At 43.6% G+C, this 27,907-nt stretch overlaps 1 protein-coding gene across 2 annotated transcripts in view; it reads right to left on the bottom strand.

Moving 5' to 3' along the window:
- LOC139762371 (uncharacterized) overlaps positions 1–27,907 on the bottom strand; it is a 66,016-nt gene that overhangs the window by 20,203 nt on the left and 17,906 nt on the right. For both annotated transcript variants that reach the window (XM_071687164.1, XM_071687163.1), the window contains 3 exons: positions 20,982–21,268; positions 19,682–19,825; positions 5,968–6,174 (listed from right to left, as the gene is read on the bottom strand). In XM_071687164.1, the coding sequence (XP_071543265.1) occupies positions 5,968–6,174; positions 19,682–19,825; positions 20,982–21,061 (431 nt within the window). In that variant the 5' untranslated portion in view covers positions 21,062–21,268. The remainder of the gene's footprint in view (positions 1–5,967; positions 6,175–19,681; positions 19,826–20,981; positions 21,269–27,907) is intronic.

The following is a 27,907-nucleotide window of genomic DNA, read 5'->3' as shown; positions in this document are numbered from 1 at the left end:
TGTGTGTGTGTGTGTGTGTGTGTGTGTGTGTGTGTCAAGCTCAGTACTAAGCGTGGATGAGCATTAATGCACCCTTGAAATGGTTTATTGACCGTCAGAATGGGGAGTGACCTGCCAGTCTAGTATATCATGCCACGTCATGTAAGCCGACCGTCATGACCCGTTACCTATCCGCCGCGACACACTTGAGCTAAAAATAGGACAATTATGTGTTAATTGTTATTTCTACTTGAAAAACTCATGCCCTACTTCCATCCACGGAGGGTCATTCTATTTGAAGATTCATGATCCACTTTTATAGTGGGTCATGAAACTTGAGAATACTGTCGGTCATGATCTCAAGACTGACGTCTCCTGCTGAATGATGGTCGAAATTGTAAAATGACTTGATTGCCAGGCACCGAAATAAACTGGTCTTAATGAAAAGGGGGAAAAGAATGTACGTTTTGCAATCGGCGCTATTTTAGGGAAAATACGGTAAGAGAAAACAAAAGTGCTTGCCCTTTTCACAGTGGTGATTCTCTCATAACATAAAGAAGACTGGAGCCCGGTGCACAATAACATTGACTAAGTACAGGTTCTGTTCCTCCCGACGAAGGAGTGTAATGGTGGTGGCGGCGGCGGTGGGTCGTGGTAGCGTGACGAGTAATGAGGTGTCAACTGTGTCCTGCTGCCAGTAATGTTCGCCATCAATCATCGTCCAGGTCTCAACTAACATCCCGAAAGACTAATAACAAATCACTGTGTTCAAACTATGCATGATATTAGCCTTAATTCCTCGTAGAGATAAGTTTCTGCACTTTTATGCTACACTTACTTTACAATCATAACCTAGATTCACTTTGCAGGTACTCATGAACACAAATCTGATATCCCAACACTTCATTATTCTACAAAGTCTGTGACATACAACTTTTGTTGATATTCTGATTCATGTGCAAGAGACGTGTCCCCTGCATTACCTTCACACAGACTTTAACCCTTACAACCAAATACTCTGTAAAACAATTTTCTCCTCTATGAAATAACACTTTCGCTGGCATTGAAGTACCAGTATTCGTCATCCTGATGGCATTATTACATCTTGTTGACAAGGTAAACGCTCCTTAAGGCTACGAATCAACTTGCTCGATAGTTAAACCTGGGTCGAGGACACCGTAGATTACATACTCAACACTCGTGATGCAACAAAGCTCATGACTTGTTGCTGAGAGCAAAGAGTGTATATATATATATATATATATATATATATATATATATATATATATATATATATATATATATATATATATATATATATTTATTACTAGTATAAGTTCCTGATTCGTCACTTTCACGAAAGGTACCTTCAAGTACTTCGTCAGTCACTGGTCAATTTCAGACGTCAGAGTAAATGATTCCTCATCACCAGTTTACCAGTGATAGTAAAGCCTAGACAGCACACACCAGGAGTGCTGCGGCTGCTGGTGTGTGTATGAACATGCAGCAAATATTACTAAGATACCACTCCGCTGCTGTGATGATATTCCCGCGCTTCATTACTGTCTGCTAACAACTACATTCTAGCCTAGCTGAGGACGAGAGATAATGTGTATTTATGTATGCATCTACTTTCCCTCAGATGCATCTTTTAATTTTTAATTCCCTTTAAGGTTTAATCACTTCGACGATTCAAATGTCAAAAGATTAATAATATAAAAGAATGTTAGAGCAAGAGAACTCATTTTGAAACTTCATATACTTGAGCTTTTTACGGAAAGCGTTGCGTTCGTTTCTTTTCTGTCTGTGTGTAAAGTCTGTTTCAGAGTAAATCTAATGTTTACTTTGGTACTTATGATTTCACTATTCCTGGACATATCTATATAGTCTTTGCTATCTCTCTGCTTAGGTCCAGTGACACTACCATCAACAGATCCAACAAAGGGTTATCACTTCTTTTATCCACCAATATCTTAAGTACACAGACTGAAGTAATTTCCTGCAATGAATAATCTTTTTCTTTCCCAATTGTAGTTATCATTATCTTTTAACCCATAAATTCAGTGCTCGTGTTATTAAGTTCGTGACGAAGGTTTACATTTTTAGTTCGCTATATTTTTGGCGTCAGGCGAAAAAAGAAATACGAAAAAAGTTCAGACTTTGATTTCTACTTGAAAATTACCAAGTGTCGTGCAGACAGAGGAGCGGCTGACTGAAGGTGATGAATTAGTCCTTCAGTTCTCAGAAAGGTTTTTATTCCCTCCGTTAATATTAGCACTTCACAAACCACTGAAAGAATGGCAGAAGGGAATTCACAAATATGAAAACACTTTCCATTTTTACACTATTTTACCTCATATCTGAGGATCACATGCAATGCCAATTATTCAATCATCTCTTTACGATACTTCCTGTGTACTGACACGCATTTATAAATTCAAGGAAATGTGTTGGGGGTTAAGCCATAGTCTGGCTCCCTTAACAGAATGATTTACGATCATAACAATAAACTCCCTCTTGTGAGACACTTTGCCCTTGGAATATCCTCATTCATACGTGGCATCCTGCTATAAAAAGAAAAAGAAAAAAACGGACCTTGCAATGAGGTATCTTAATCACACCCTTAAAATAGACTGATTACATGGGGGTATACTTACAACCTTTCTGTGATCACACTACACTCTCATGATAGACTCAACAATGAAGTACCATCTTGTCACTTTACAACAAAAATACTCTTGATTCTTTACTCCACCGTGAGAGCCGCTTCTTCCATGAGAGTCTTATGATATCATCATCCACTCTTGTGAGTTACATACAGCGTTTTCTTGTTCTCATAAGCGTCGTGTCTCATTAACGCGGACCTAGTCATGAGTGGGTGATAACATATCGCATCACACTCCACCTTACTGATAAGATCACTTGGGGGCTTCCGCCTCCAGCATACCCTCGAGTAAGTATCAGCTCTAAGTTGGAAAGTCCCTCAGAAAGCTTAAAACTGTGCAGTCTCTACTAACATCGATGCAGTGCACTTCCTTTCACATACATTTTTTCTGGGCATCGAAGTAAAGAATATATATTGGCAAACGTGTCAAATTTCGGCAAGCCTGAGCATGGCTTGCCTTGTACAGTAACACTAGGGATGAAACGCTCACTGGATGGTAACACACTCTGCTCATGACACAAACCTAACAATGTGTATCACTAACAAAAGTAACTAATGTCATAATGCACTACAACATATAAATACACACACATACACTTTTCGTATTTGCTCATTCAAGTTTACGTAGATTACCGTTATCTCTTGAGTAGCCAGTCGGAATACAGGTCACCCTGCCATACCATATAACAGACGTTAGATGCGACTATATAAGCTATGAACATGCAGTAACCAAAGAGGACGCCTGGTGTTCCACTGGCACGGTGTTGCACTTGCTTTGCTTTGGTCTCGGCGCATTACACGTGAGAGCCAGAGGGCGCCGATGTGAGCAAATAAGGCCGTTTTCAGTCTGTTTCTGGCGTTAATTCGCTTTTACATGGGTGTGTGAAGGGAGGCGTGAGAGCCTGAGCCTAGCATAGTGTTTGCAGTATGGCCAGGGTGGCTGAGCCTGGCCTGGCGTGTACACTGATGGCTCCAGCTCAAGTTGCGTGTTGTCCCTTAGCCTTTTACACCCTACTCACCGTTTCTTTTTTTTTTTCTTATCTATATTTTTTTTAGAGGGTGGGGTGGGGTGAGTAGATGACCTGCATACCTCAGTAAGCCGATAATAACAGGGTTCACTCCTGCGTCTCTGTCTCGCGTTTGTGTGTGTGTGTGTGTGTGTGTGTGTGTGTGTGTGTGTGTGTGTGTGTGTATGTGTGTGTGTAATTACCATTTGTACTGTACAGGGAGAGAATTCCACACTCATGGGACCCCTTCTAATACAGCTTCTCATTTATCATACATTATTTGAACTTCTGTATGTTGTTCACATTGGCAACATAATCATTAGTATTTTATTCCATTCATCCACTATAATATAAAGTGCATTCCTTTACATCTTTTCTAGAATTTGATTGAGTTTTCTGCTTAATTCCATGTAATAGCATCTGGCTGTTTTATCCTGGCATCTTTCACAGAAGTGTTCACTGCTGACTTCATCAAACTGGATGAAAAAAACTTAAAGTTTGTGATCAGGTCACCTGTATCCTCCTTTCTTCCGTGATGGGCAAATTTAAGGCCTTCACCTTATCCCTGTAATACAGCTCTCTTAATTCTGATACCATCTTTGTTTACTTCATTCGGATCTTCGCTATTAGCTCTGTATTTCTTTAAGTGCTTAAGCCGCGCCCAATCCTGTATTCTAACTTTGGTTTAAAGTACAATGTGAACAGTTTGTGGAATATATTCTGATCAATATCCCGGTATGTTACTCCAATGTTTGCCGGGAGACAAGTTGTTACCTTGACTGTTCTCCTCAGCTGGGACTCTGGCAACAGGTTAGGCACAATATCTACTCCCAAGTCCATCTCCCGTAAGATTCGTGCTACTTTTACCCTGGATACAGAGGCCTTCTGTCACCATATACCATTCTTATTTTCTTGCAATTACTTGGGTTGAATTTCATCAACAATATATCAGACCCACTTTGGAGCGTGTCTTGGTCCCCTTGTATTTTGATGCAATCTTCCTTCCTTTTTACGTCCATCACCTGCAAACATATCGAGGTAGGAGTCGCGGTTTCCTTTCTTAAAGAGAGGTGTGATGTATGCCTTCCTCCACTCCCTTGGCACATTACCTTTCTCTCGTGACATCTTGAACAATACAGTATTTCAAGTGGTTTGTCATGTGTATCTACAAACATCATCACCACATATCGAGATATTTCATGGTATGTAGTTACCTGTTTGAAATCGTGGGAAGAGAGTTTTACACTAGTGGGGCACCATCACTTAAACCATCTCTACTTCCCTACAACTTTTTTAACACTTCCGTATGCTCTCCATATCCATTATTCAGTTTTCCCATTCATCCATCATTCGTATATCATACAAGTACTTCACATCTTTTTTTAACGAGTTTCTTCCTTAATTTCATGGTATGGACTCGGGTTGTTCTGTTACGTCAACAAGCTTATTTTAAGACTTAAAGGTTATCATCAGCTCAACCTCTTCGATAGAAGGCAAGTTCAAGCCTCTAGTCTTTCCCTGAAATTCAGCTCTCGTCATTCCAGGGCCAATTTGATGCTCTTCGCTGGACCTTCCCTATTTCGTCTTTTAGCTTCTGTAGGTGCGGTAGCCAAACTTGATGAGCATATTCTTGTTTTGGTCTAACGTAGGACGCGAACATCTTCCTGAATATTTCCTTTTCCATGAACTTGAATGCTATTCTATTTGCTGGTTGGTCACCTAAACAAAGGACACTGGCGACAGGTTAGCAGGAATGATGGCGACTCCCGAGTCTCCCTCTCACAGAATGAAATTCACCTCGAAGCCCCTTTCCTTATTGATATATATTACTGAACCATTCGTATATATATATATATATATATATATATATATATATATATATATATATATATATATATATATATATATATATATATATATATATCATCTAATCCCAATTAAGGAAGGGTGAGTGGTTTTATTACCGCCTGTGTATGTTTTATGTCCCAGTTAGTTTTTGATTCTCAGTGACATTAGACCATAATATGTCAACCTGCTGACCTTGCAACTTTCTTGTGCTATAAAGACATCATACCTCAATTTCACGAATATTAAGCCAAAAATGAGAATATTATTATACTAATAAACTAGGTTCATATCGTATATCATCTTGACTTCGCTCACCCAAAAAGCGACATATATTGTACAAAACTATGTAAGTAAAATGAGAGATTCGAATAACAAAATAAAATCTCAGTTGATTGTCAAAGTCGTCTTGGTCTCACAGATGTATATAGAGAACTTGGTTTACGGAACATACAACCAGGTCTACGTTACCTGTTCTTGGCGAGCATGAGGACCCTGAGGTTGGGGAAGGCATGGAGGCCCTGGAGATTGTGCAGGTGGTTGTGGTACAGGTCCAACAGCACCAGCGACGGGGACGGGCTTGTCGGCTCAACCCTGGTCAGGAGGTTGTGTTGCAGGGAGAGCAGCCGCACTGGCTCGTCTCCAACCCCCAGCACAGGCCACGACGTCAACCCTCGCCTGCGAGAGACACACCCTCAGTGACCATTACAACTGCATAAACGTACTGGTCACCAGAGACCTGCATGGTTAAGTGTAGACATGTAAGGATAGACAGGCATTGACAGCCAGGAGGAGCCAGACTGGTGGACGTACTGTAGGTGACTGTCTGTACAATCCGTCATGCTAAGAGGGAGGTGCATTACAACATAGCTAATGACCCAACCATCGATGTAAACTTATACCTACCAACTATTGCCTACACCCACATGGGTTTAGGTCTGGCTACAACATACCCATCTTAACAACCTTCCCAGGCATATGGAGACTCGACAGTTACCCATTACGAGAGGCAGCGACACCTATTTATCCCTCCATTCAACAACCACCGAGGATCAACAGCATTATTCTCATCCTCGGTGACTGGTCTAGCCAGATGTCACTCTCAAGTCAAGTTCAGGTTTCCATCAAAAGCTACGAGACAAGAAGCACTTGTACGTTGTTACCACAAACCCACCCGCCCCGGATGAATGATGAATAAGCTCAGCCATACACAATTCATTAGCCAGGGTTGCTCATGGTGATTTTACATAATTGCCGTAATTTTCAAGCACGCAACGCCTCTTCCGTCTTCCATGTTTATTTCTGTTTTAAGTTCTTTTCTTAATGCTTGTAATTATGAAGAAAACGACAGGAACAAAGCAACACACACACACACACACACACACACAACACTTTACCACTTCTGTATATATATATATATATATATATATATATATATATATATATATATATATATATATATATATATATATATATCACCTTCATGTATATATACACACTCATACATGCACCTATCTGCGTACTTATATACATTTATACATAAACTTAACCACTTCTGTGTGCATAATAACACATGTATATACCTGACCACCTGAGCACATATATGCATATATATACATATTCACACAATCACCTCCATGTATGTACATACATGCATACACACAATTAACCACCCACATATACATAAATACACTTATACATACACTTAACTACCTGTGTACATATACGTTTATAAATACACAGTAAGACGAGCCACCTCCATGTATATATACACACTCATACATGCACCTATCTGCGTACTTATATACATTTATACATAAACTTAACCACTTCTGTGTGCATAATAACACATGTATATACCTGACCACCTGAGCACATATATGCATATATATACATATTCACACAATCACCTCCATGTATGTACATACATGCATACACACAATTAACCACCCACATATACATAAATACACTTATACATACACTTAACTACCTGTGTACATATACGTTTATAAATACACAGTAAGACGAGCCACCTCCAGGTGTTGAACTGGTTAGAAATTAGGCATATGGTCCAGGGAGGTCACACGAACGACCATGATGAACAAAGAATTCTTCCTAAGGAGCTGAGCAGACATTCCGAGAGAGCACAGCAGAAATACTGAAGCGTTATAACTGACAGCGCCAGACACAGCAACACACAACACAGCCTACAACAGTTACCAACGTGTATGTACAGACAGAATTCTGCTCGGGTACAAGCAACTCACAGGACGTGCCATCCAGGAAGGTTCTCGATGCGTACAGACAGTACAGCCATAAACAACAAACATTCCTCATCAACCAATACAGGTGAATCTGAATGAAGCACTTAGGTCCGGACAGGTTCGAACAAGCTTCACATGTATTGAGCCCACGGTAGTGTGCGAATGTAAGGGAGGATATCTAGTTACATTCCTTGTTTTCATTTGGCAAGTTATTGGCTATATAAAAAAAAAAAATCCTATGCATCACATCGGTAGTTATAATAAAACATCTTGGGAAGACGTGATGTGTGGTATCCTTGTTGGCCAGCCACACAGCGAACACTGAAAAAAGCCAGAGAGCCATTGTATCAGCTAACATTGTTAAAACACTGGCGAGGACCAGGCCATGAACAATGACACACTGGGGCATGTGACGGAGCTGACCGAGTAATGGTATGACATATATGTAGTTCCCGTAAAGTTGTTGTTTAATTCATGTCATAGTTGTGTATTTTTGGATGATTTATGACTGTATGTCCCGTCAGCTTATTCCAGTAATTGAAAAATCTGCGTTGATCTGTTAAAAGCCCTGGTCGTGGTAATTGTATAATAGTCCACTGTTCAAATTTCTTGTTTTCATTGGTTCAGTCCACATTGAAAGAAGCAACATTGCATAAACATTTCGTCTTATATTTACTCTAGTACAATTGTTTGGAATACCATCGCTTTTATATAACATCAAATGATTACGAGTGTATGAGATTAGCTGTTGATGTAATGGTTCTTATTGCAGGTTCGGACCAATTCGAAACAACCTGCAGGTAACATTACATAAACAACTCACACTAAAAAACTTGAATTTCCGACTGTCAGCCACTGTGTTTATAAGTGTTCTAGAACGCTTCTTATTTATCTAGTAAGGTTACAGTACTGTGACATGCAATTATCTGTTATCTATCTTTCCAATGTAAAATTCCCGTCTTTACTACTCTATCTTCTCTGGAAACTGACGCTTTAATTTCATTAAAACTTCATAAAAATTCTTGTCTTTGTATGTTAATTTTTATAGATATTTCATTGTAACTATTTCAGTAATTACTGATCAATTGTTCTCATGTTTAAAAGACTTAATACCATTGTTGTTAAGATTTATATTACCACCATTCCTATAAATATATCATTCAAAATTATCAGCAATCAGTTGATGCGCTGCTTGAAAATCCTGTCACCATTGTCACTGTAATCTCAATTACCATAGCTCCTGCAATCATCAAATGTAATTGCTAACAACAAGTAATTGCTGCGTTTTATTAGAGCGGTCTCTGTAAATTATTCTATAAAGAAATCAGTTAAAAAAATAATGTCGAGGACAATGATAGCCGACAGTCTAGTGGATGAGGTTATGGCGGCGAAAGAGTTACACGATTCGACACGAAGACCCGCACTGTCTCCCAGTGTCGCATGGTGACACAGTGCATGGCAGAGGAGTGAAGAATTTGAGAGAGGTGACAGAGCTACAGGGCCACCTTAAGTATTACTTGTACCATACACCAAGATCCCACACTCAGTTCGCTATGATGAAAGACGACCGATCCAGGAAGTTTCTTCGTTTGGACAGACACTGGTGGACGTTCTGTCTTCCTGTAAATATCAATTTTCACTGTAACTGAATTTCTTATCATTACTTCACTTGTAAATATCTCGTTTTAAATTTAACTGTTCGATTCATCATTTATTGGTTGACATGCCATTTAAAGGACAGTTTCTGTGATGTATTCTAACGAGAAACCAATAACATTCATGAAAAACCAATGCAGTTTCAGCCTGCATTCACAGGTCGACCACTGGTTAAATGACTCTCCTCAGGATGACCCCGGACTTGACCTGAGATGACCTCCCCGCCGCCCCAAGGCTCCAGTGGCGGCGGGATTGGTGGGATGGGGAGGGAGGCAGCCGCAACCCGGAACCCCTTCGTGTCTCGGTCGTTCCTTGTGTGGCGACCTCTTTGTTAACCAGCTGAAGCAGAGGCGTCAGTGTTCGTCTGTGTGGACTGACCTACTGATGTATCCATCCTCGTGACGCTGTGTCGTCGCACACCTGCCTCCGTTCTCATAACTGGACACTGACGTATGTTAACCGTCCGTGTGCTCTTGTTTCCCGTTATGGCCTGGTGATATCTAAGCGATCTGCAGAGTGACTTTGATCATTCTAACTCTTGACGCATAAGTTCCTGTCTTTGTTTGTTTACTTTTGTGGTCGGGCATGTCCGACTGTGCTTCTACGGGGATCTGGTGAGACACAACATGACCAGCTATGTGTTGCTGTGTCTCTCTGTTGAGCCAATAATGCATGAACGCATTCGTGAGTAAACTGGTTTCTTTGTTTACTCGAGTTTACGGTGAGGACTGAAGCGGGCAAGGTAGCGCACGCATGCCTGTCATTCACCACACACACACACGCACACACCATCACCTGAGTCCAGTTGCATTATGATTATACAATAAAAAAAGGTTATATGCAACCTGCATCTGCATTGTGCGATACGGCCCAGAGGATCCAGTCATTCTGGCCTCCTTGCGTGTCTTATTGTTCGTGACATCGAGGTCAGCAGTCGGGCTTTTAACTTCCCCATTACTCTGATCCAGAGAGTCGATCCAGACGAAGCTGTGTGGTTCATAGGTTCAGATCATTTCACCCACCCCCTTCTCCCCCCGGGATCTGTAAAAAAATATTTCAGATCTAGCATCAATCTAATTCCCTAATCTCCCACTTTGTCGTCCTGTCTATGGGGATTCCATCCAGACGAAGCCGTGTGGCAGAAAGGTTGCGGATAATCCTTCTCTCCCAATCTGCCATCAATATATATCTCACAATGTTCTGCCTCGGGATGTAAACCCATGAATTTTTATATTTCGTTACGTTTTGCATAGTGTACATCAATCTGCTGGAATACGGTATATAATATCTATGTATAATATCAGACGGAACACACATTTACTCACTGACATAACTTCAGTTATATACTTCAGCACTTGGCTGTATCTACAGTTCTGCAAACACTAAGGATAAGATCCCATCATAGAATTATGAATCTTCTACGAAAAGCGAGAACAGTATGGACTTCAATACTAAAAACCAACTACTGTACTTATGTATTCCTAAAACGTTACCTGAAATAGAAATAAAACGAAACATTTACAATCTTCCCTGCAACCTCTCTCTCTCTCTCTCTCTCTCTCTCTCTCTCTCTCTCTCTCTCTCTCTCTCTCTCTCTCTCTCTCTCTCTATCTCTGTATATATGGCTACATCTGAGAGATAAAGTACCCGACACAGTCTACAACCATATTGTCAGTTACAATATGAAAGTAAACATGTGATACCCTATATTTCAGTAAGCTCTTGTGTTAGACAACTAGTGTACACACACAGTGGCCATGTCTTGCCCAGAGGGTGCTAAACCTCTGTTAACTGAAGAGATTTACTGACACTCCATCTACCTGAAAATGTACAATATCCTGATCTGCCTTTATATGTACAAAAGCGTCCAGTGTACATCACACCGATGTAAACATGTACACACCACATACCACAGTCTAGTGTACACAACCAGGAAGCAGCCGGTTACATAAGCGTCGACTTCCTCGTCATAAGTCACTTAATAACAAGCTTCCCAGACCAGATCACCTGAGCTATCCGGCAGCTAATGACCGGTAATTAGTCCGGACCACAAGGCTAATTGCTGATGTGGTCAGCACCTGTATCGGGAGGAGGGAGGGCGGGCTGACCGACCCTGGTGTTGGCGGCCTGACCCCTGGTGGTGATGGGAGGCAACAGCTACACTCGGCAACACTCGTTAAGTTTCCTAACCAGAGAGCGAGAGAGAGAGAGAGAGATCGTCATACGTGGGTGGTGTGGCTGAGCACATACGTACACCCGGCCATCTGTGAAGGCCGCCGAGCTCCTGCTGCCTGCCAGTCGCTTGATTCAAAATGTCTTAACAGCACGGCCTCCCTCACACTCGCCTACACACATCACCCCTCCCTAGCCACATAGCCACACACACTCATATGACACCTGCTATATTACTGTAACTGATTCCACCTTTAACTACACCTGATTCCACCTTTAAAGACACATCACTTAATGTTCAACTAATTATCACTAAGTCCGTAATGTACAAACCATAATATTCATTTAGTAGAATTTCCTGTATGTCAGCCACTCTGACTATGCAGATGTACCACACAGTCTTGTGTTTGTCCAGAGTGGAAATGTCTAGCCCACCTCTCTCAAGCTATTTCATGTGCAGTTAATTGGTTACTATTATGAAATCATAAACTATGTAATAACTCATGTGTATAATTTCAGTCGACTGGCTGCCTAGATTTAATAAACCGTACATCATTATCTTCAATATCAATACCATCATTATTATTATTACTATTATCATTATCATTATCATTATTATTATTATCATTATTATCATTACTATTATTATCATTATTATTATTATTATTATTATTATTATCATTATTATTATTATTATTATCATTATTATTATTATTATCATTATTACTATTACTATCATTATTATTACTATCGTTATCATCATCATAAATATTATACTTAAGCACACTAAAAAAAAACTGAAGCAGTGGTCGGACTGGATTTCTTTGAGGATCCATCAAAGGTTCACCAAATTACCAAAGCAAATATGATGAACCCACACGAAGGAAGTGTAGCGAGCGACCTTACGAAAACCAACTTGTACAAGAAACGTGGGTTACTTGTTCTGGAGGAAGGATCCGGTGTTCAAGGTGTTAAATGTCACTGTTTTAGTGTCGTTAGATCCGTAAGTCAGATATACAACTCGAACCTCTACAAATCTGCCTACACGTACGTTGACTTACGAAATTTGTTCACATCTGAAGTATACCCAAATAAAACCAATTCCGGGAAAGATAACAGTGAGGCAGTTGAGAGTGGTAAGTATATAAGGCTCCTGGCCATACCTACAGCAGGGTAGCTCATGCAGCGGCCAGGAACCAGTACCTTGTGAGGGGCTCGCAAGAGATGTCGTGAAGAACCAGAGGAACAGAAGCTGTAGCGAAAAATGACAGCCATCACCTTAACCCCGTCCAGTTGTCCACTCCTACGTGCATTAACTTAAGAATAAACAAATTTACCAAGAAATGTACTTGAGAAGGACATAAAACAGGAATGATAGAAAAGGGTCGGGATGAGGTAACTGTTATCAGAAGTACCACGGTTGAGTGAGGCAACAGTGGCAAGTCGCCAGGCTGGCGAGGGAGGCTACCTGACCCCCACATAGGTGAGAGGAGAACGGGTCTACACCATCACACCAAAATATAAGATCTGACGAAATAGTGAAGGAATCTACTCAGGTCTGTAATGTCTTCACGGTTAGCGCTGATGAAAGGTTAGAGGAAAGGCACAGTATTTGAACACACTGTTTGACGCTGAAATAAAAAAAAAACTGTCTCGGTCGGGGAGGAACAGAGTGGTAACCGAAGAAAACTGAACGACAGAACGAAGGCCATGATAACACTGGTGGAGTACGGACATGGTGAGTACTGCTTCTACAAGAGCTATCAAGTTGCCAACTCGAATCCCACAATGGCTGTCAACCGAGTCCATAATGAGACTCCCACATTGGTTGTCAACCTCGACCATAGTGATTGTACGGCGGTAAACGTCGAGAGAAAACACTCGATCTTGTATCCTGACACCGTTTTTACTTTATTCATCTTTACACTGTCACAAGACCTATTGCCCAACACATTATATAATAGCACTACTCGATCCTAGAAGACTGAACATTAAGTTAGAGGTGACCCGCAATTGGCTCACCGCCACAGGACGTAAGTTTACAGCGATCTTATATAAGATTTCATACTCTAGTTTCTGAAGTGTATGACTATGACAGCTGCAGATACTTACTTCACTCTCGAACGGAAAGATAGACAGATCTGAAGAAAAAAAATATTTTGCCCTACTCTTAAGACAAAAATTCTATACAACACCAAGCAACAGTAGCCCGTCTGTAGGCAGATACGCCAATACAACCTTCCTGCACACACACACACACTGTACTATTAATAGACAAGTCTTCCAAAATAACCCCCAGACTACGAAGTGCACCTGTAGGCCCTGAAGATAAGTTCGACCTTCCTCGCCAAGGCTCCTGGCCCATTATAGCTGGACCCCCCCCCCAATCATGATTTTCGTTGAAAATGCCCATGTGCGTAAGACCTATTATATATTTACCTCAGAAGGATTAGACGAAACTAGTGGGGAAAAGGTTTAGTAAATTCACATCACCTTCCGGCTCAAGCCAGAAATACTGTCTTGACTTCTTCAGTGTTTTGAGCATAATGAGAAACACTAATGAGGAATCCATACCGAAGCTGCTGGATTCCTCGGTAATAACACACCAAATATACATGAATTAACGGCGCTCAAAATACCATGACCTACAATGCTTGGGGGGGTTGTACCGTGTTCCCCGCCAACATGCAACGGAAAAATGTATTCAGGCTGGACAAGCGTAGGAGGCTTGGAGGGCAACTGTGTCAGGGAGATAACCTAATTATGTCCCCAAGAGTCAAGGTCACGTGTCATCCACAAACCAAGGAAAACGGTCACTTTCTGAGGAAAACTTACGTATCAGATGGGTCGCGTTCTGTCATCACTAAAAGAGAATTTCAGCTGCAGAATGTCTTGGTTGATTATATATATATATATATATATATATATATATATATATATATATATATATATATATATGTGTGTGTGTGTGTGTGTGTGTGTATAATGAGTGTGTGTACGTGTGTATCTATACAGAATACCTCATTACCTCCTTTACAGCCAGAAAAAGTGGGACAAATATGTTTGAAAAAAGAAATGTTCTCACTGCTGCCAACTATTTCTGAAGTGTTGGTTTAGCCCGGCCAACACCCGGGAATAACAGGAGTTATGTGTGGCAGCACGCGAGGTGTGCAGGGCCTGGTGTACACCCACCACTGGTCCCTACCTACGTTACTGGCCCAGGTCAGGAGGGCTGCCCTACCCACCAAGTGGACTGTCCTAAGAGGCGCAGGTCCAGGTCAGGAGGGCTGCCCTTATCCAGCAAAGCGCCACAAGGCCAGCTGCTCTGGCCAGCCATGAGTGCCACACTATCACCACACACACTCTCCTACTGGTACACTGAACAGATGACTGCATGTCTTGATAATCCCCAGGCACAACTCGGGTAAATGTTAACAATCACACTGACTTTCCTCAAAGAAATGGTAAGTTTTACAATCTTCCACAATGAAATTTTAACATTCACACCGACCTTCCACATCGATATGTTAACTTCCACACTGATCCTTCATAGAGGACATCAAGTTTCTCTCACACACTCTCCCTCCACAACGATACCAGAGCTCTACGGTGTCTCTGTGGTAATGCTACTGGTTAACGAGGCATTAGGGTAAGGTACTGGGACTGGGATATATCTACGTGTTAACGTAATCCAGGGTACGATGTCGACACAGTAGTGGACACACGGGATAGTGTGTAAGGCAGGATAGGTCTGGCTGCCCACCAAACAGACAGCTTCTCGCTAATTACCAAGAGTCACGCACTTCCTATTGCACAACACCGCACCGGTTCTACCTCTCACCTCACGACCACGATGCTGCTGCCTTCACCATCCACACACCGTGTTGACCCCTGACCTCCCGTCCATCAAAAATACGTTGCCTACCTCACTACCTGCACATTTATATTGACTTTCGACCTCCCATTTCACCACAAAAGGTACCGACGACTGACCTCCTGTTTCTTAATCAGGAAGCTGACCTTACCATCCACACTTCATTGACCTCTAACCTCCCGCCTCACTATACAAGTGTTGACCTCTGACCTTTGATCTCACAGCCACTGTGTTGACCTCTGACCTCCCGCATGATGGCCTCACCACGAGCAGGCTGGGTGGATTGTGTGTTCCTGGACTGTCACGGAGCATCAGACACTGCACCACACAAGAGGGCTGGTCCAGAGACGGGATCTTTAATCAAGGAATGAGGGGAAGACTGCTTCCATGGACAGAAAATTACCTCAGAAGGGAACAAAGGACGCACGTCAGGGGTAGCTCTCTCAAAATGGGTTAAGGTCACCTGTGGGCTGCCGCAGGGTTCTTGTCCTGGAACCTCTGCTCTTCCTGAGCGATGGGTGGGACTCCTTCGACCAGACTATGTTTGCTGATGATGCCAAGGTTATGAGGGACGTGGGAAATAAAACGCAGAGGATCGCATCAAATTACAGGGGGACCTACTCAAACTTAAAGATGGTCTGGTGCATGATTGATGAACATTCAACTAGAGTAAATGTAAAGTAATGAGATAAGGACGCGCTGAGAGAGTTCTCGATCATAATATTACCCAGCAGGAGATAAGCTGCAGGAATGTGTGTGATAGAGGGACCTAACTTGTCGCCAGTGTCCCAACTTAGGAAGACAGCAAACGAGACAAACTGTGTATTGGCAACTATCACAGTACCATCTGAATATATGAATAAAGAAATATACAGCAAACAGTTCACATCCTACATTTGGCAGAAACTAGAGTGTGCTTCTCAAGTTTGGTCACTGCACATAAAGCCCAGATTGAAAAGAAAAGGTCCAGAGAAGGACAACAAAAGAGAGATGAATTACGGAGAGGATAAAGGTCATAAATTTGTCCAAAATAGATGAGAGAAAAGTAAGGAGTGACCAAATTACAAGCCGGCAGTTTTTAGATCAGTTTGATGGCGTCAACAGCGAAAAGGTTTTTGGAAAGATGAAAGAACGGAACAACCTGAGGGTAAAACATATTAAGCATGAAACATGTTAGAAAAGATGCAAAGAAGCATTCTATTTCTACTATAAGAGTGGTGGATGAACGTAATAAAGTGAATGATGAATTCGTAACTGTATGACGGTAAAGAAATTTCAAAAGGAGGCCACAGAAGTGTAGAACTCTCCCTTTATGCTCCTACAATACAAATTAGTCAATACATACACATTTCTTTTTAACCTCGAACATAAACGTCTCACCGTGCACTCAATATTGTCCTCCGGAGAGCTGCAGTGTTGTTTATTACGTGCATTATGGGGTTACAGAGACAATACTACCGTGTTACGATCTAGTAAGGCTTACATCCCTTCTCGTTGCTCGCCTCCATGACTGGTCAGGTGACCTGGAGTCCATATCACAAGACGGGAAGGTCAGGTAATCATCATGGTAGCCTCGTTCCATCTATCGTCCTTTCTACCTGAGCCAATTCTACTCCAGTTTTATTTCTCACATTTCTTACAATTATCTTACCATTTCGTACAAGATAAAAGGATTTACCAGCTGTGTAATCTGACGCACGAATTTAAGGTAACAAATTACAGGCATTGAGATACTGATAAATAAAAAAAAGGGAGACTAAAACAGTTCAGTCCTTCCGACAGAGGATGTAGGCCTTAGCCCTAGCCTACTCGTCCCTCACGCTATGCCAATGACAATCGACCAGCTGGTCGGCCAGGCAGGACTTCAGGGGAGGGGAGGGGGGGGAGGGGGGTAATAGCAAACTGGGCTGAGGTTAGGGCGCTGCCAACAACGGCCACTTCATCGTCTAGTTCCCACAACCCTTTACATCCTCCGCCACCATTCTACTGCACTGACACCGATAACCGCTGAAGCACTGACGTATTCCTCAAGGGTCAGACTAGCGTGACAAAGTTACAACATTACCCTACAGATGGCGTCCCCTCCTCCCCCATACACTGTGTCTCAGAAGCACGAACCCCCGTCAGCCGTCAGCAGTAAGCATCCATAGTCGGAACTGTCTGTCAGCGTCAGCACGAGCGGTGTCAGCAACACATCAGCAGCAGTGGGGAACGCAAGCAGCGTCAGAAGCGTTAGAAACACAGGGACTGCTCGAAGTGTCAGCAGAAGAGCCAACATCAGCAAGAAGCATCAGCAATATGTCAGCACATATGTCAGCAGTAGAAGGCATCATTACCAGGCAGCACTAAGGGAATCATGCCAGTAATACGAGACTTCAAGAACAGAAAGTGTCAGCAGAAGGAATCGACACCTCCCGGAAGTGTCAGCAAGGCTTTCATCAGCAGGAAGTGTCAGGACCATGAGAGAAATGGGGAATGACGTCAGCAGCAGGGAGCATCCACAACAGCAGGGGAGTGCGTCAGCACAAAACGTGTCAGCCGCAGGAAGTGTCAGGAGGAGGCGGAGGGGAGCGTCCGTCAGCGTGGTGGTGGCCCTACAGCGTCGTTGTCCTGTGGTCGATCAGCTGAGGGAAGGTTGCCCGGCTGATCAGCTGGTTTCTGGGTCACCAACAGTTGCCAGGTCGTGTATTATTACCCTCCTTATTGGTGGACCAACCACTTCATGCATCAGTCTCGTTATCAGTAGACATGAACAAGTCTCGTTATCAGTAGATATAAATAAGTCTCGTTATTAGTAGATTTACCACTTTACGTATCATTAGTCTCGTTATTTGTAATTATTAATAATTCTCATTAATTATACAGTTGCCACTTCATGTTTTTAATTACTTTTTTTTGGTAAATGTCGTGGCGTGTTATTCGTCCCTCCCTCATCCTCCGCTATTACCTGCCTCTCCTTTCTGCACTATCGCCCTCTTTATCTCTGCGTTATCTTCCTGGCTCTCCTCCTGTGCCAGCATGATTATAACCCTACGAATTACAGGCCATAATTAAGTTTAATGATTAACGCAAGGTCACTGACCCCGAACTAACCTGGCATTCATCACGGACATACATAATTATTTTGCATTCCACTGTCGGGAGCGTAAGGTTTGCCAATGACGTAAATAAATGACCCGAAACATGATTATCCCAAATTAGCGGATGAATGAGAACTGTCGCAAGAGTTTCCGTGGTACCTAAACTCCCGCAGAAGTCGACCGGAGACTTCCTCCTGAAGCTCCTTTTTTCTTTAAAACTTTCACTACACAACCTCGGGTAATCAAGCAGTAAATAGACGGTTTCCTTAATTTCATGAAGACATTCCGTGACCATGGACTTAAATACCCCACAGCCCCCCGGCACTCTCCGTATCCCGAGGCTCCAAATGGCCTGGTCAGCTGACCAGCGGGTGGAACCCTATAAGAACTTGTTACATACGTCGGCTATTAACGTCTCCAGATGGTCGAGACCTGGTTAGATCTTCCCCTCGTCTACCGTGTGTCTCTTTGCATCCATTTCCTTCTGCTTCTATCTACTGAGAGAATATGTAGTAAACAAAGGAATATGGAGATAATGCAAACAACAGGGCACTGGGTCTTCTTTTCGAGGCTTTTTGTGACAACAGAGATCAAAACACAGAGCTAAGTCTGGCGAGAGGAAAAAAAAGTAAGCAGATTACTGAGAAAAAAATTGCCCTTGGTTATTCACCTAGAGAGAGGCACATAACGTCACATCCACGGGCCTGAAGCCAGGTATTCGTCTAGTCTAACACTAATTCAGCGACACAGCACTTGAGGAGCGAATTCGCTCCGCAGCAATATTCCCAAGAACAAAGAACCAGTATTTGGATAGCACATTTCAGTGGTATCAAAGGCCGAGTCCAAGCTCATTACCTCTAAGTACAGTTGACGTGTGTCTTCTAACACATACTCGGCAAAACAAACAAGCCGTAGCAATCTTGCAGGATCTTTTTTTCACATGTGAATAACAGATCTTTTTCACATGTGAATAACAAAGTTTAAGAATCACTCGAAAAAGGACAACAAGGCGGCTCAAGGAAGGGCCTGTGACTATTTGTCGATATAGACAGAAAACACTCGCATGCAACATGATGTATATTCTGCTGAATAATAAATCAATTCATGACGGGAACTTGCAAGCGACAGAGGAAGCCTACCTGTCAAGATCGACCTTCTCGACGGAGACGGGCGTGTTGTTGGGGCGGAGGAGCTGTATCTGGGCGGCGAGCCGAGCCTGGCCGTTGGCGTGGCCGTAAGGACGCTGCGGTGAGGGGCGCCGCCCAGAGTACACTCGTGACGACCTGACGGTACACAAACACATATACACACTCACGTCATCACCAACTCAACCTTTACCTTATCTTCCTTCATCATCAAAATATTAAAAACACTTTATAAACACCCAAGGTATGGGAGATCAATGCAATATCCCGATTTCCCTTCTTAAAAATAGAGACGACACGTGCTCTCTTCCTCTACTTTAGCTCTATAACTTCTTCCAACGATTTCTCGAAGAGCCTGTCAACTGTTTCTATACCCTCCATGCACCATATATCTACCACATATAATGTAAATACCCCAGCCATACTCTACAGCTCACATCCCTCCTGTCTCAGGGACACATAGATTGTCCTGTTTCTCACAATACACCGAGCTGAACATGGATATATTTCATATTATCGTAAGTCTGAAATGATTACCGTCGTGTCACCTCCTAAACCTGCAAGACACGGTCTCCTAATGATAAACTTTGGCTCAATATGTTACCTTAATTTGCCTACACCTACACTCCTTTTCATCGACACTGTCATCAATATATTCAGTCTACTCCATCTATATATTTTGATATGTGTCCTTACATGTGCCTAAAAATGCCTGCCAACTGGCCTCAATGCTTGAAGAATTACACACACCACCAAACACTTTTAAGTATACATAATTTCCAGCTCCGATGGCAGGTATACAAGGCCTCCAGAAGTGCGACGTATACTTGATCTTAACCAGCAGTGAGGTACACTTGATCCTAACTAGCAGTGAGGTACACTTGATCCTAATTAGCAGTGAGGTACACTTGATCCTAACTAGCAGTGAGGTACACTTGATCCTAACTAGCATTGAGGTACACTTGATCCTAACTAGCAGAGGTACACTTGATCCTAACTAGCAGTGAGGTACACTTGATCCTAACTAGCAGTGAGGTACACTTGATCCTAACTAGCAGTGAGGTACATTTGATCCTAACTAGCAGTGAGGTACACTTGATCCTAACTAAATGAGGGAGGTACATAAGTCTCATCTAGCGAAGCACACCTCCACACAACTAGGAGTGAAAGGTACTCCTGGCCACAGCTGATGATGGGAGGTACCCCTGGCTTCAATTAGGGTCGGAGGTAGTGATGGGAAGTACGGCACTGAGAGTGAGGCTACGTGATAATGAGTAGGGATATGTTGACTGACCTGAGTGGCGGAGGTGTGCGTTGTGTGAGGATGGGCCTAGAGGGTACGTGAGGCAGGAGAGGCACAGTGAGGGGCGTCATGTGCAGCTCATGGTGTGGGGCGATCCCAGGACTCTGTTGGAGAGTCGACCTGCTGTAGCTGCTGCTGCCGCTCCTGTTGCTGCTGCTGCTGCTGCTGTTGAATTTATTGTGGGTCGTGTACACGTGGGTCGAAGGCCGGGTCCGATGGCGCTCACCAGTCTTGAATACCCGACCACCATTCACGTTCAGAGACACAGTCTTGCCGGTCTGCACAAGGAAAATACCTGATTTATATATATATATATATATATATATATATATATATATATATATATATATATATATATATATATATATAACAAAAGTACTGGAATATATTCACATTCAAACAACGTAAAACACAAACGTTGTCCTCTGCCTTTTTGATTCTCTTCAGCGTTCCCTAATCTTCCCCAAGTACCATTCACGATGTTTACTTTGCATCTAAACGTCTAATGACTGAACCAATACCCCAAGCCATAATCTATAACGTAAAATCTTATGTCCATCTTTTACCTACATATAAAAACTAACCGTCTGGAAAACTGAGGAATCAAGATAAAAAATGGGAAGATGAAGCCTGGTTAGAGGAACCTGTGTCACGAGACGACTCAGGAGGAGCCTGTGTCACGAGACGACTCAGGAGGAACCTGTGTCACGAGACGACACAGGAGGAGCCTGTGTCACGAGACGACTCAGGAAGAACCTGTGTCACGAGACGACACAGGAGGAACCTGTATCATGCCGTGTTACGCCCTCCTGACGTAAAAAAAAAAAAAAAAAATCATCCCACGGCTTTCCAACCCAAATACCCCATGACACCATATCACCCTTAGAGTCTAGTCCACTCTCCCTTATATAACAATAAATGAAGGTTAGTAAGAGGGAGTGTATATCAACGTCCACACTGAGGCCTCGGTCTTACTCTACTGTTACAGGAACTTCAAACTGTCGCCTTTTATACCACTACGGTGGGTGACCGTGAGACACAGGGTCGGACTGGAGACAGCCCGTGCGCCTGGGCGAAGCGTAAGGACCTACCTACTTCTGAGGCCAGGGTAAGGATGGCTGAGTCTACGCTATTGTCTCCAGAGTTATCCTCCCTGGCCAATCTACCTGACACATGGAGGTCATGTTCCATGGCGGGTTACACCCACAATCCTTTTCATCCTTTCGCTCTGGTTTTCGTGAGGTCAGAAGCCAAGAACTTTGTGACTTGTTTCATCCGCTGAATCTAAGCCGACGGGTTATAGGATTTACAAAGAAAACTGACCTTATCCCTTTCAGGACAACGGTGCGACCCTTAGGTATGATGGTGTAACCTTTGACTTTACCCTTAAAGGTCAGGTCGAAGGCCAAGTCCTCAAGGGTCGTACCGCCGGGTTCAAGAGATCAGATTACACCACATGGCTAGGTGGTGTGGCACGGGGACTATATAAACCCATATGTTACCTCCCAGAAGTGTACGTTGTGGAGAGATGATAACGTGACACAAGACAGTTGCAAGAGTAACTCCGTCTCCTCGCAAACGCTGATAAATATATAGTAAATTCGTCGTCATTTGTAAAGATTAAAAGACGTTTGGGACTGTAATGTGTGATGACCTGTAGTGCGAGGTACACAGAGTGATGCGTGGTTTGATGTGTGTGGAGCGGAAGTGTGGTCGAGTTGGTGTGTAGCAGATGTGGTGCTGAGGCTGGTGAGGTTGCATAATGGTGGTGTGGTATAGTATATCACATATGACAACTCTCAGTCCAATAAAAAGCGCTATCTGGAAAGGAGCCCATAAGCCAGAAGTCCTGATACAAAGGAATTTCTTAGTGCCATTTCCATAGCCTTTGTACATGAAGATCTTATAAGTCATCCTTTATCTATGTTATATCACTCAGGTGGTAGAAACACATCGATCATTGGATAAAACGAGTCTCATTCCTATCAAATCCTGCCACGGTTTAAAGTTTCTACTTTCTAGCACCAGTAAGTAACTGACCTTAATTCTTTTAATTATCTTCTTCCGGCTACGTTGCCAATGCTGTCCATTTAACATAATACAGGACTGGAAAGTTATACTGGCAAACAAACACACTAAGAATAGAGGCCACATTGGGTTCCTCATCCTGGCTCCGTGTTCTGTCCTCACCATACTCAACCCTCCATACTTTATGACTTACTATCTATCTACATTACACGTCTGTTGCACAACTCACAAGCTGAAGACATTTAGAAGTGATGAAGCAAATACACACACACACACACTACCGGTAGTTACCCGAGACGTGACCACATGGATGCGACACAAACAGAAGGCTTCCTCCAGCATGGCAGACTCCCTGCACCCCAGCACCACCAGCCCGCTCCGGCACCCGCCACACCCCTCTCCACCGCCTTTCATGGGTGTGGTTGTACCTCTTGTGTGACGCGAGTACTGTGGTGAGTGTGGCACGTGTGGGGGTGCACGACTACCGGTCCAGTAGTGGGGCAGACACTGCTAGGATCAGCAGCAAGGGTGGCATTGCCTGTACTGCAGCAGGGAAGGTGGTACTAACAGTCCAGCAGCAGGAGACGTACTAATGGTCCAGCAGCAGGAAGACACTGCCGGTCCAGCAGCAGGAAAACACTGCCGGTCCAGCAGCAAGGAAGTTACTACCGGTCCTTCAGCAAGGAGACATTGACGGTCCAGCAGCAGGAGACGTACTAATGGTCCAGCAGCAGGAAGACACTGCCGGTCCAGCAGCAGGAAGACACTGCCGGTCCAGTACCAGGGAAGTTACTACCGGTCCTGCAGCAAGGAGACATTGACGGTCCAGCAGCAGGAGAGCCACTACCGGCCAGACTCACACACACAACCACGTGGCATCACTACAGCAGTGCGGACCCACGGCTGCAACACTGGCCACCGTCGAGCCGTTGCGGTGGTAACAGGTTTTACGACGTGGATTAACTGTCACGATGATATTTAACCAGGAAATACGTGAGAGGAAGGGAGAAGCAGCAGTCCTAGACCAGGGAGGTGGGAGGCCGCTGGTATGGAAGCATAAGCTGGTGTAATGTTGTGACGCACTTCACAAGGGATGTTCTTTGTAGACAAGAAAATTACTGCAGTTGCCCCTCTGTCCCAGAGATAAGCAGGACTCCCAGTACAGACGTCAAGGATTGCTGTGATGAAAGGTGGGTGCAGGGGGAATCAGAGAGACCCCCAGATACAGCCCTATTGTAGCTCTGTTGGATTCCTAAAAGAATATTCCACTTGTGTCTGATCTCCTGTGCCGTGACTCAAGCAACCCTCTTGAGTCCAGCCTTGGGGAATGTCCCAAATGATACCCTTGCCGAACAGGTTCGTCATCTGGCCCGAACTAATGGTATTGTGTGAACCTGTATCCTGACTGTGGAACCCAGGGATGAACTAACTGATGATCGAGATAACACTGGAAGATCACGTGTCTTCCTCACTCACGCAACTCAGGGCACAGGTCCGGGACACCCAGCTTTCCTTGCAGGAGGAACCAGTACACGATGGACCACCTCCCACTCACTGCTAAAGGATGAGGTGTGACAGATCCCTGCCAAAAGGATCTTGAAAAATAAGACGTTACGCTTCTGAAGTTGATTCTCGACGGCAGAATTCCGTGGGTGATGGGCCTCCTTCCTCCATCTCCCCATCCACTTGCCTCTCCTAAAGTGTTAACTCTGGATGTCCACAACATCGTCATCTATTATCTTACCTGTCCTCAAAAACTAGACTGTTTAGAGCGGTCTGACGGAGTACCAGAAGATCTCCTGATCGAGACCTTCGACACAGACTGCACTCACTATATGATCTGTACATCACGTTAACGATGTATTTGTTTCTACTCTCGACTAACTAACGAGTTGCTTGAAAAAGTCGGCTCCATCGTAATACCTAATATAACCTTATCTCTATTTTCTATACTCAAAATGCGTCTAACGAGTAATAAGTGTAAACAGTAAGGTATATATATCTAAAGTCACTACAAAAAGTTCACAGTACAAACAGGTACAGCAGCATACGAACGTCAGAGGTGACAAACATGACCCACAAACCTGGAGACAGAATACTTGATTTCACGGGTTCAATGATTTGCCATTAAACTCCACCAAGGCAGAGGGGCGCATTCATCCAGAGTATATCATCCAGGGTTACTCTATCATACTTTCAGAAACCCAGTGATAATGTTTTGCCACACCTGAGTGATCGCTTGATATCTTCGAAGTGTTCCACACAGTCATCATTCCCTGAGGTGACCCGTACGGGATCTGGGTGGTCGACCCGGGGCGGGTGATGGTATGACACGCCTTGGTCGCCAACTTCCTCTGCCCAGCACCATCTCCCTTCCCTCCCGTCTCACCACAGACATTAGCCAACAAAGACGGCGCCGAGAACTAAAGGCAAGAGAGCTGATCTAAGCGACGCATTCCCACCTTCATCTTGCTGAGCCAGACCCATAACGGTGTAGAATCACTGCATTATTACCCAGCTGGCGATGAGGCTATATTCGGCTCCCCATAGACTTCAACGAGAGAGTGAACTCTGTTTTAGATACAAAGAGAAAGTTGGGTGGAGTGTGTGTGTGTGTGTGTGTGTGTGTGTGTGTGTGTGTGTGTGTGTGTGTGTGTGTGTGTGTGTGTGTGTGTGTGTGGACTGCGAGAAAGCAAAATTTGATAAAGTCCCACTTTAGGCAAAGATAGAACAACTTGACATCATAACATGAAATCAAGACAGAGACTTAGAGAAGCTGTAAGAAGTACGTCCATATTATAAGTGTAGCGCATGAATGGAACGAAGTGAGTGTTGAGACTGTGACTGTGGGCAGCACAGAAAGGAGTACAACGTTGAAGGATGATGGGGAAAATTCAAGTGATGGAGCCTGTGAGTGGCAGGTGCCTCCCATCGCGTTCCGTATAAACTGGTATGATTTACTTCAGTTCACCAGATGTAACAGGGGATGGAGATGCTACAAGACCATTGTGAAGCGACCTACGCAAAGGACAGCAGCGTGGCACGACAGAGTCATGCACACACCTGACCTCACCCAGACCGCACACACACCTGACCTCACCCACACCGCATACACCTGACCTCACCCAGACCGCACACACCTGACCTCACCCACACCGCACACACCTGGGACACCATCCCTGGCGTGCGACCCCTGACCCACCGCCGAGCATTTGCACCACCCGGGGCCAGATAATCATAAAACTGTAAATCTTCCTGACGTGGCCAACGGAGAGAATTAGGCAGGTCAGGGCCTCCGGCAGGAGACTCAGCCGGTAATGTGGCAGTAAGGCCATAATCACTTCGGCAGGCTCGTTGCCCGTCACACCCCCGCTGCCACGTAACGCCTCTCAACTCAGGGGTACGAGTGTCACCCTGCCTCCCACACCTCTGGCGGACACCTCGCACGAGCGGAGTCACTTGAGGGCCACGTGTCAGGCGTCGACTTGTGACCCCACGTATCAGGGGTGAAATGTGACTCTTGTGTACCATATGGTCTCTTATAACTTGTACTAGAGGTCAAATGTGACCCAAGGTACAAGGTACATGAGTCAGGCGAGATGACACATGCCAGCAGCCGCGGCAAATGACGTATGTGCCATGAGTTAAATGTGACCAAAGTGTGAGTTTGATGTGCGTGTCCCAGGGATAAGGCATTAAGGCACACACCAGAGGTGAAACTAATCCTTTACCTTAGGACGAAGTGTGACCCCGTATCTCTGGCTTCTAACACCGAATACCACGGTTGAATCCTCACCCTGATGGTCAGGTGTAACACCGTGCTGTGAGCTTTAGGTGTAACCCAGTGTAGTGATGGCGAGGTGTAGAGACAGTTAAGAGTAACCCCGTGTATGGGGTTGGAGTCAGTACAAGGGACGAGATGCAACTCCACGATGTAACCTCGAAATGTAGCTTAAAACAGAGGGTCAAAAATGACCCTACGTGCTAGTGGCCGGGAGTGATGCCAGGATCGCTGTTGTGTGGCCTACCAGCGAGAGGTCGGACGTCATGAGCGTGTCTTGGTGCTGTGTGAGCTCAGAGTGATCCCACTTCAGTTTGTTGTATGATATAATAACGTGTCAGACGATCGTCAGAATGTTCTTTAGCATCTTAAGCCAGGCAATATGACTCAAACTGACGGATGTGATATAGTGGTGTCACAGTCTTCTAGGAAGAAAGGATGAACTCGAAATGAAGTCTCGAGTACAGCGTCTTTTTTTTTTTTATTTCTGAAACTGAAATTCTGGCGCTTAATATGCAGGAGCGATACAGGCGTTTGAGATCGCGTGTCGCAGAGTTGAGTTATTAGCCATAAAAGAAAGAAACTCAATATCTGTCATTGTGGGTGAAGTCTGGCCTCTGTGTACCAAAGGGACGGTGGTATAAAGAAAAATCATATTGGCAGGAAACCGATATATGATATAGCCAGCAAGGCGGTTCCCACGCCATCTGCATATCTCTTCTCCCACTGCTTTTCCTACTTTTCCCTTTTGCTATCCCAGCTCCTCTCTGCATGATCTAATTCACATAATCTCTGCTAATGCTACAGTGAGGACAGCCTGACTAGCCACACACTAGCCCTAAGGGCGTCCCTGGCTAGGAATATCGTTATACAAAATTAATTTCCACAGAAGCAGCATACCTGTAAGCACTGGATCTACCCCATGTAAATATATATATATATATATTATTATTTTTTTTTATTATATATATATATATATATATATATATATATATATATATATATATATATATATATATATATATATATACATATATATATATATATATATATATATATATATATATATATATATATATATATATATATATATATATATATATATATA

This window comes from Panulirus ornatus, chromosome 43 (assembly GCF_036320965.1).
Source record: "Panulirus ornatus isolate Po-2019 chromosome 43, ASM3632096v1, whole genome shotgun sequence".
NCBI lineage: Eukaryota > Metazoa > Arthropoda > Malacostraca > Decapoda > Palinuridae > Panulirus > Panulirus ornatus.
Note: the sequence above shows the minus strand (reverse complement) of the source record. Positions and strands in the feature narration are given on the sequence as shown.